We start from the raw sequence: 10,406 nt of genomic DNA on the forward strand, positions 1-10,406 counted from the left end.
TTCGCTGGGCTTTTTGTTCCATATTTCGAATGGATGAAGTGTTGTACCACCTAGGTGAGCGAGTCTGCGTCTAACGAGAGCAACACATTCACAAAGGATGTGTTCTGGCGTTTCTTCGTCTATCTCACAGAAGCGACAGACGCTCGTGTCTGAAAGATTCATTTTACTGAGGTGATCACACAGGGAACAATGTCCCGTGAAGTACCCAGTGAGAGTTCGAAGGTCCTCCCTGCCTAGATTTATGAGCTTTTTTGAAGCTTCTTGTGATGAATAGATGAACCGCTTAGCTTGTCTTTGTCCCGGACATGCATTTAAGTGCCTATCGAATTTTTTGTCGACCCACTTGTTTATGACCTCCCTTAAGTGGGCTTTGGTGAGCGCGCAAAAGGGTTCCGGGCCATGGAATAGTGTGGTAGCTCCGTGTTTTGCTAGGCGGTCCGCCTGTTCATTGCCGTCATGGCCCTCGTGCCCCGGCACCCAGCCCAGTAATACTGTGTTCTTGCTTCCAAGACCGTTTAGGGTGTTGAGGCAGTCGTACACTAGTTTTGATGTTATTATGTGGGACTTCAGTGCTAGCAAGGCAGCCTGACTGTCCGACATAATGCAGATGTTTTTAGAGGATGTTCCTCTTCTGAGGCATTCTCTGCCACAGATATCGATCGCATGAATCTCTGCTTTTAAAATGGTGGGGTAGCTGCCCATTGACCCCATAGACCCCATCTGGTCCTGGTGATTTGTATGGGCTGAAGGTAGATACCGCCCATTGCACTCTTTCTACCGTGGTAAATTTAGTGGCAAAGCTTTGCTATCTACGAGAAGTGCGTGCTGGGACACCCAATTCCGGTAGATAATAGCCCGCTTTGCAGCCCGGGAAGTGAGTGTCTAGCAGAAGTCTGCAAGTCTCTCCCGGATGCTGAGTATATCTACCATCTGGTTTCTTTAGAGTGCCGATCGTATTTTTGTGTTCCCTATTTAGAGCTTTTTGGAGGCGTACTGCCTCTGGGAGGCTCTTTATTTCCTCTCAGTGGTTTCGCCAGCTAGCTGCTTTGGATTTCCGCAATTCTTTGTTATAAGAAGTTAGCGCAAATTTGTACGGATTCCAATCACCCGTATTCCTTGCTCTATTGAATAGTTTTCTAGCTTGGCATCTCATTTGCTCAAGCTTCTTGCTCCACCAAGGCACATCACGTTTGGATTTTACCTTTCCTTGGGGGCAGCTACTATTAAAAGCTATTCTAATGTCTGAATGAAGCTGTTCAGCTTCAGTTTCAAGCTCGTGCGCAGTCGTAATTTGACCACCATGGCTGTTTCCACCTTCTTCAATGATGAAGTGAAAGAGTTCCAAGGTATACCACTCCGCCGGCAGTGATCAGTAAGCGCCTTTACTTCAGGTGTCGGGGCATCTCCTCTTCACCCGGGAAGTACGCGGAGGCAAGTACTGCCTCTTTCACCCCCTAGGAGTCGGAATTTTGGGTCATACCGCAACGAGATCTGCCGTAATGAACTGTGAAAGAGGGAGAAACGTTAGTCTGTTACTTAATAGCATCGCCGCTCTTGGGCGACAGCTGGCGGCATAGATAATCTTACCGTCCTTAATATAAAAAGGCCTTTGACGTCACCTCTTAATAGAGAAACAAAGAGTAGGATGTTAGCAATTAGGTGTAATGGAAAAGCGTAACAGTTACTTAAAATGCGTGTATCTTAATATAAATAGTATAATAGCCAATAAAGCCGAGCTTGAAAGGCTTCTTGAGACTGTTGATCCAGATATAGTTTTATGCTCCGAAACATGTACAACAGAGGAAATAAACGACTCCGAAATCAAGTTTCCAACTTATCAGTTTATTAGATGCGACTCGTATAGTAGACACACTGGAGGGGTAATTGTAATTTTGAGAGACACAATAGACTTTAAAATAATAATAAATAGATCCACTGATAAAAATGTCTGGTGNCCGGATTTTTGAAGTTTTTGGGGTGAGGTGCATTTCCTTGCGGTCTTTTCGGCCGCGAGCAGCCACCTTCTTCCCCGTGTTGCCCTTCAGCAAGACCGCTTCTTCGGCCGTCCTTTCATCTCCCTTGCCTTTGCGGCTGGAAATAACCGCTTTGGAGCTGCCACGTAGTGGTGGCCGTTTTGCAGGCTTTGGGGATGCGATGGGTCCGACGTTCTTTTGGGCTTCTTCCAGCACCTGTTGTGGGGTCGTTCATGTTGTTGTTGCTGTTTTCGGAGGCGCCGTTGGTGCTTTACGTATTACGTGTAGCTCTGTTCCGTCTATACCAGTGTCAACCTCCGATGACTTCTGCTGCACTTGCGTGTCAGTGGGTAGCTGCCTGGGAGCTACGACGACGTCTTTGGAGCAGCAAGGTTGCTCCTCAGAGTTAGGGTAATCGTTGTCGGCGGCATCTTTTTCTACCACGGACATCGACGGTTTGGCTTTCTCCCTAAGTTTAACTATGCCAAAGCCATAGTTTACCACGTTCCCGCGGTGCTTTAGCGTATCTGCTGATTGCGGGTCAACTGCAATGGTGATTTCCGCCATTGTTGACCTGCGTACTCGATTCAGGATGCGCCAGTCCGGAAATCTCAGGCCGTCATTCTGTGCCTGAAGCAGACTGAGGGCATCCTCACTGGCTGAGCTGTCGAGCTCCGGGAAGAGTCCCACAAGAATGATGCGGCGAGGTGTTTCTGCCTCCTCGACCACTTTCGTCTTCGCCTCCTTCCATGGAGCCAGCTTTGGAACAGTGTTCCGTATCCACCCCGCGGCCGCAGCATCCCTGCAAATGATGGATAGCCATCTCGGGTAGAAGGTGCAACCCTTGAAGATAGGCTTTACAACGCTAACTGTGTTGCTCCTGACCGCCCTGAGGATGACATTTTGGATAGCTCTGAGCTCATCCGTTGACCACACTGTGGTTGGATAGTCCTCTGGGACTATACCCAGCTTCACTCCACACAGTGCATCCCTAAAGGAAACTGGCTCCCCGCGACCATCTGCAGGTGCATGCGGCACAGTTGCCGCACCGGTGGGCACAGATGCAGTCCCAGCTGGCCTGCCCCCTGCAGATCCCTCACCTGGTTTGGCCAATTTCTTTGGGGATCGCCCCTGCGGGGTGGAGCTATCAGACCTAGGTCTTTTTTGGAGGATTTTTTCCCCCTCCGTGGTGGGCCAACGGGTACTTTGGCTTTTTCTTTAGCCTGCTCATAGCTCATTCCCTGTTCCATGTACCGCTTGAGGCGTTTCCGACCGGCTCCGCTAAGCCGCTCCAGCTCTCGAGCTTGGTGAGATGAGTTGTTCACCGGAGAAGCAAGTAACTTCTGCTCATCCTCCGGCGAGATATCAGATAGCGTTCTGATGGGACTTGCATCCTGTCTCACGCTAGTATCCACCATCTCTACATCATACGAGGGACTATGCGCCCCCAGTAGTTCTGTTGCGATGGCTTCTGTTTCGACAGAAGTCGAAAGGCCAGCATTGGCCATTGTTTGGAGCTGTGCAGCTCCTTCTGGCTTTTGATTTGATTTTGTTTTACTTTCCATGTGTATCCCACGAGTATGGGGCAAGGGATGTCAGCTGGGACATAGCCTCCAGTATCCCAGGCAAGACTTCTTACAACCAGAGGGCGCCAGGTATCTGGAGGCCACCGTTATAAGACACACTTACGTAGTGCCATTCATCCCATAAGCACGGTACGGATGACACTCGGAATTACGGGTTTTATCGAGTTGTCCTCTCTAGATCCGCCATATTCAGTAAAAGCAGGGGCACCTCTCGCAGGGTGTGACTCGTCGCCACGTATGGTCGGTCTTGAGCCATCCGCTCCTGACTCAGAACATTACAACACGTATGAAGCAATATCAAGAGCCTTGAGCCCCAAGGTTAATAATAACATTAGACAAAAGGTTAATAAGAAGCTTAAGATTACTAGAATCCGGCGGTTCGGAATGCAAGCGTTGCAATCGATTGGATTGGGTCACCCTGGAAGTGGATTCCTGGCACACCTGACGCCTTAGACTGGGATGAAGTCCTGCGGAGCCAAGACGCATTAGTACCCAATAACAACCTTCAATATAAGGTAAACTCTGAAATATTCAAGAAAACTCAAGAGCTATTACAGGCTGTTAATGGAATCGCAACGGCCACGAATGACATTTTGGGACGCAACGACCTGGCTAAAGTTTCACAGGAAATAGAGCACAAGGTAGCGAGATGGCCAAAGCAGGAGTTGTCAATAGTAATCTATTAAATAAACAGGAAATAAATTAACTAATAAGCCAAATCGAAGTGCTTCCGTACAGCAACGTCATCGAAGCCACCGAATATAGTGAGCCATCAATCAACACCAACGGCAGTCTTCTACTATACGTCTTGTCCATGCCAAAAGTGGCGCAAACAAGGTTCAACCATTTAATCACACGATCAATTTTGAGGGATGGTCATCAAGTCGACTTGAAGTACAAAACAATCCTAATGAACAAACAACAGATATATGGCATTAAGGATAGCTGCCAACACCTCGCCACCGCTATGGTTTGCAAACAGGGGTCACTAGATTTACTGCCACGTCTACTCAAGGGCGGCCAAACAAGTTGTCGCTACATAACCTGCATCGAAACAACGGTTTAAGTACTTAAGGAAGATACAATGTTCCTGTATAACTTCAACAGCAGCGTATGGTCAGGTAAAATATCTAAACACCTGTCTGGTTCCTATATTCTACAGCTGGAGAACGAGACGATAACGATCAACTATCAAACCTACTGGAGTACAAGCAGCTCAGGTGTGCAGGTGCTTCCATCCGTGTTGTCTATAATAACGAATAAGAGTCTGGCAGTGAACCTCGATCTCGTCCATGAAATGACGTCTGGAAACATACGACTTTTGGGTTACCTGAAGGACAAAACTAACTGGTTTGCGACGTCTGAAGGTCTAGGACTTATTTTGCTCATGATCCTAATTTTGCTGATATGGAGAAAATTGACGACAGGAGCCAAACTTCCTGAGCTGAATTTGTCCATACTGCAACAGAGTTCTCGAAACCGACTTAAGAAGGACGCCTCCCAAAACGTTGACTTGCGGGACGCAAATCTTTAGAGGGGGAAGAGTTAACACGCACCAGTCGCATTTGTTGCGAAGCTCCCACGGTTGGCCGTTACACGTGCCGCAGTGTCAGCATATTTTAATTTCACCATATAGTGTAATGGGAGACATTGCCACCTGCATTCCATAATGCACCCGTGGGAAGTCAAAGCCAAATCCATGGGTTGTAAACATGTTACGCAACCATTGCGTCGCTGCCAGAGAACAAAAGTGGGAAGCAAGCAACGGCCACAACGTGCCGTCAGTCGAGTTCGGGACGGGTTATCATAGAGTACGTTTAGTTTTAGACTTAGTCGTAAGAAGTTAAGTGTTAATAAAACCTAAGTGAATTCTTAACCAGTCTGTGTTTACTTTTTGGCGGCTGGCCCAATTAATATTTTATATAAATTGTATATAAATTGTTGTGGGGTCCAGGGCCATAGGATCCGGGGTCCTCACACTTCCTCCTTACTCCCGGCAGCAAGACTTACGGTCACCTTGCCAGTCTTGGTGATCCTCACTCTGTACGCCTGGCCGTTTACGATGCGTCTGAATGACTGCCGCTTCTGTTGCTGATGGATAACGTGCGACTCAATTTTCGTCACCAACTCTTCCGGCAACGCACCTTCCTCCGGAAGGACCTGCCACTTCGATGGCACACTCGGCTCCGCTTCTTCTAGCCAACGCTCTATTTCCGCCACTAAGTCGGCATCTGCTGCCACATTCAAACCCGCTTCCCTGACGCCTCCTCCACAAAATCCCTTTGTCCACCGCTCGCCAATGTACACGTCTCGATCGCGCCCTCACTAAGGTCATCGGGTCGTATAGCTTGATGCACATGTCGATATGGCGCGCATACTCTATGTACCCGCTACCGAGGTGTCTGGCGTCTTGCGTAGCGATGGAGAATTCGCCCTGCTTTTTGGCATACTCCTCTTCCTCGTCGGACGAGATGGTTATGGGTGTTGGCACCCGCTCTACTTCGCCATCACATTTCCTGCTTGGCCCGCTGTCGTCTGATTGTACGCTTAAGTGTGAGGATTCGTGCTCCATCTCCTCCTCTTCGCTCGTCAAATGTGGCGTTTTGTTTGCCAAGTACTCTGCACCTCAATAGGCTGGAATCTCTGCATCCTCACTATTGTGGGGCAGTACGAATGGCTGCGTACTCTCTGGGCTTTAGATTTCCTGGTCGCCGATTTCTTGTTGTTGCCTGCCACTGTTGCTACCGCCCTGGCTTGAGCTACTTGGCCGGCCCACGGCGTCATGCTCGCCTCTGGTACTGTTGCTGTCGCTTGAATTGCTCGACTGGTTGTTGTTGTTGTTGTAGCGGCTACTAAGCCCCTTTCGGGACGGTTCATCCATCATCGTTGTTGTCTATTTCAGCTAGGGGGAGGCCCAGGAAGTGTGCTACTTCCAGAGGGGCTGTCCATAGAGACAGGGGCGTTAGCTGAGTGGGATTCTCAGGGCATGTGAAGACGTTCCGGGAGTCATGTGGCGACTCTCCACATGCCGGGTATTGGTTGGGCACATCCTCGTTGATTCTACTCAGGTAGCTGTTGAGCCTGCTGCAATAGCCAGAGCGAAGTTGGGTCAACGTTGCTCGACCGGTCTCTATCGCTGCTGTCGTTTCTACTGTAGCGTGGAATTTCTTGTTCGGTTAGGCGCCTTATGCGTACGCGCAGAACTCCGCCTTCCGCTGGTTCTGCCATAAAATTTGCCTGCTGCAGCTCCATAGTATCGTGCACTTTTCACACTTGTGCCTTGACGCCCGCGGCACATCCTTTTTAGTGCCGATAGTGGTCATTGCGCGACCAACTGTATTTTCCTTCATTTTTGTTTTTCTTTTGTTTATTGTTATCCTCGCACAGTTGTAATTTGGTGTCGGGGTTGCTATCCAAAAAGGAGTTTGGTAGAATTGATGTAAACCGTCGTAGATTCCGGGTTGCCATTGCGGTATTGCTCCTATTATTATTATTTAGAAGTATTAGTAAAATTCTGTTATTATAAATATTTATATTACTAGGTATTATTATTTGTATTTATAATGAGTATTATTGTTATTATTGCTGTTGGTTTATCATTAATTTTAACATTACAATGATAACACTGGACCACAAATTTCAACTTTTTCTCTTTACCAGAAAGGCCGTTATGAAATTCTTATGTAAGATCACCCCCTGATTCCGAAAATCAAGGTTATTTTTAATTCTATGGTACCGTTTTTGAGATATTTGCAATTTACCGTTTTTGCAAAAAAAAAAAAAATTGGGTCCACTTTATCATATATATCTCAAGAACGAATTAAGCAATTCCAAAACGGTTTGAAGCTTTTAAAAGGTAATAAAATTTTCTATAAACTGTGCATACAACACTTTTTGCTAGGCCCTGTAGATTCAAAGATAACGAACAATCATTACCGATTTTTTCAATTTTTTTTGTAAAAATATAAAAAAAATTGTACTTTGCGGGGAAGGATCTCGAAAACCTTTTATTTTTTTGCAGATTTTTTTTTTATCCCTAAGCTCTGTTGTATTACAAAAAAAATAAGCTATCATCGAAGAAAATCGATGCAAAACTACGTAAGTTATAAGCGATCAAATAAAAATACCCAGGTTGCGCAACTTCAATGTATGTACCTATACATACATACATATATTAAAGGTATAAAGTGCAAGTGAGATATTATCCGGATAAACGAATAACACCATAACAATGATAACACTTTTTCTTTAAATAAATCAAATAGTACTTTTAATACTCGAATTGTATTATAGTAGGTAGAGTGGTTGCATCGAAAGGAAGAGTGGTTGGGTTCGAAACCTGCTGTAGGCATGTAGTTATAAACATGTATTTCCGTCAGTTATGGGTAAGTATGCAGGTAGATTTTCAAAATTATAAGACACAGAAAATTTCTAAAGCCTACATCTAAAACAGGTAGTATTTTCTTTTCCCGGCTTGTTATAAAAAGGAACCTTTCTGTCTAGGTAAGATTTGATTTTTTCAATTTTATTCTTGTTCCGAGTATAAATATGAGTTAATGCGCTTTGAAACTTCATAACATCTTCAAGGCTCGCCGGAGATAGTTCAGTTCATAAGTCTAATTTCAAAACCGTGATTTATTAAAAAAAATAAAATGAGTAAAAGGACGCGAGAATTTGAGTGTAATAAGGATCCAGATATGTTCTGTTTCATGTGTGGCCAATATACTATCATAAGGCGACGACGAGTGTTCTCAGATCATATCAAAACTTTATACTCCAAGTATTTTGGAATTGAGCCTAAAAATGCTGAAAAACCATGGACACCGAACACTTTGTGTACATCGTGTCGAGTAGAATTGATTCAGTGGGAATCAGGACAACAAACAAAATTTGATACACCAATGATATGGAGAGAACCTACTTGCCATTCAATAGAGTGTTATATTTGTCAAACAAAAGTACTTGGCGTTGGAAGATCAAGAGGAGTAACCTATGCTAGCGTACCTACAGTGACATTACCAGTACTACATTCAACGGCAGTTGCGGATCCAGTTCCATTGTCAACAGTAACATCTGAGTGCGGGGGATCAAGTTGTACTGAATTTCGCATGGAAAACGAAAGAAACGTTCTGTCACAAGCACAACTTAATGATTGGATAAGAGATTTGGAACTATCCAAGGAAAAGGCCGAGATCCACACTTCTCGTATGCAACAATTTAAATTTGTGTCATCCGATGTTAAGGTGACATATAGTAGAACTCGTCACGAACCATTTTCCAAACACTATACCAAGAAAGACAGTATATGCTACTGCAACGACATCCCTGGTTTATTCAAAGAGTTTGGTCAAACATATGATTCAAAAGAGTGGCGATTGTTCATAGACGGCAATAAACTGAGTTTGAAGGCTGTATTATTGCATATTGGTAACAAAAAGCCTTCTATCCCGATTGCACATGCAGTAAATACAAAGGAAACCTACGAGGAAATGCAAAAAATACTCAAATTTATCAAATATGAAGAGCATGATTGGAAAATATGTTCTGATCTCAAAGTCGTTGCAATGCTATGCGGTCTACAAAGTGGCTACACCAAGCACTGCTGCTTCCTCTGCAAGTGGGATAGCCGAGCTCGTAAGGACCACTACGTCAGAAAGGATTGGCCGGAAAGAGTCGAGTTTACCGTTGGTGTGGATAACATCAAATACACCCCTCTTGTCAAGAAAGAGAAAATCATACTTCCACCCTTACACATCAAGCTCGGTCTCATTAAAAACTTTGTTAAGGCTTTGGACAAAGAAGGCGAAGCATTCGACTATTTGAAAACAGTTTTTCCAGATATTTCTCAAGCCAAGATAAAGGAAGGTATTTTTGTTGGACCACAAATAAGAAAGTTGATCAACAATAATCAATTCAAAGGACTACTCTCATCAGTTGAGGCAGCAGCGTGGGAATCCTTTGAAAAGGTCGTTGCTTCTTTTCTCGGTAGACACAAAAGCCCTAACTACGAGCAGATAGTGAACGACCTAATCAATAATTATGCGAAAATGGGCGTAAATATGTCTTTAAAAATTCACTTTCTCCACTCACATTTGAGCTTTTTTCCGGCAAATCTTGGCGACGAAAGGGATGAACATGGCGAAAGGTTTCATCAGCAAATGAAATTAATTGAGAATCGATATCAAGGATTCTGGGACGTCGCAATGATGGGTGATTACTGCTGGTTTCTCATAAGAGAAACCGATCCTAAACTGAATAAGCGTCAAAGTAGAACACATAATTATTTCGACAACATAGTAAAATCAAATTAAGATAAAGGTTGTTAGAATATAGTATAAACATAAATAAATTTAAAAAAAAAGTTAAAAATATGGGTAATTTCATTCATAAATTGAACTTTTAACTCAATAGAAACAGAGCATAGCTAGATATTTCACTCTTCTTTATACCATACATACGTTTTGAGGTATACGTTGAAATTGCGCAACCTGGGTATTTTTATTTGATCGCTTATAACTTACGTAGTTTTGCATCGATTTTCTTCGATGATACCTTATTTTTTTTGTAATATAACAGAGCTTAGGGAGAAAAAAAAAATCTGCAAAAAAATAAAAGGTTTTCGAGATCCTTCCCCGCAAAGTACAATTTTTTTTATATTTTTACAAAAAAAATTGAAAAAATCGGTAATGATTGTTCGTTATCTTTGAATCTACAGGGCCTAGCAAAAAGTGTTGTATGCACAGTGTATAGAAAATTGTATTACCTTTTAAAAGCTTCAAACCGTTTTGGAATTGCTTAATTCGTTCTTGAGATATATATGATTAAGTGGACCCAATTTTTTTTTTTT

General features: G+C 44.0%; 1 protein-coding gene across 1 annotated transcript; it reads left to right on the forward strand.

Annotated features, from left to right (window-relative positions):
* The first annotated feature begins 7,679 nt into the window (after positions 1-7,679).
* Positions 7,680-9,845, forward strand: LOC108366560 (uncharacterized). Its single transcript, XM_017620993.1, has 2 exons — positions 7,680-9,472; positions 9,523-9,845. Coding segments are annotated over exons 1-2 (1,263 nt in total). The 5' UTR covers positions 7,680-8,211; the 3' UTR covers positions 9,525-9,845.
* The last annotated feature ends 561 nt before the right edge of the window (positions 9,846-10,406 follow it).

This window comes from Rhagoletis zephyria, unplaced genomic scaffold (assembly GCF_001687245.7).
Source record: "Rhagoletis zephyria isolate East Lansing unplaced genomic scaffold, Rhagoletis_zephyria_1.1 Rzeph_scaffold_02317, whole genome shotgun sequence".
Classification (NCBI taxonomy): domain Eukaryota; kingdom Metazoa; phylum Arthropoda; class Insecta; order Diptera; family Tephritidae; genus Rhagoletis; species Rhagoletis zephyria.

Excerpts from the sequence above, each read along its gene's own strand:
- LOC108366560 (XM_017620993.1), top strand. The coding sequence starts at position 8,212 with ATGAGTAAAAGGACGCGAGAATTTGAGTGTAATAAGGATCCAGATATG.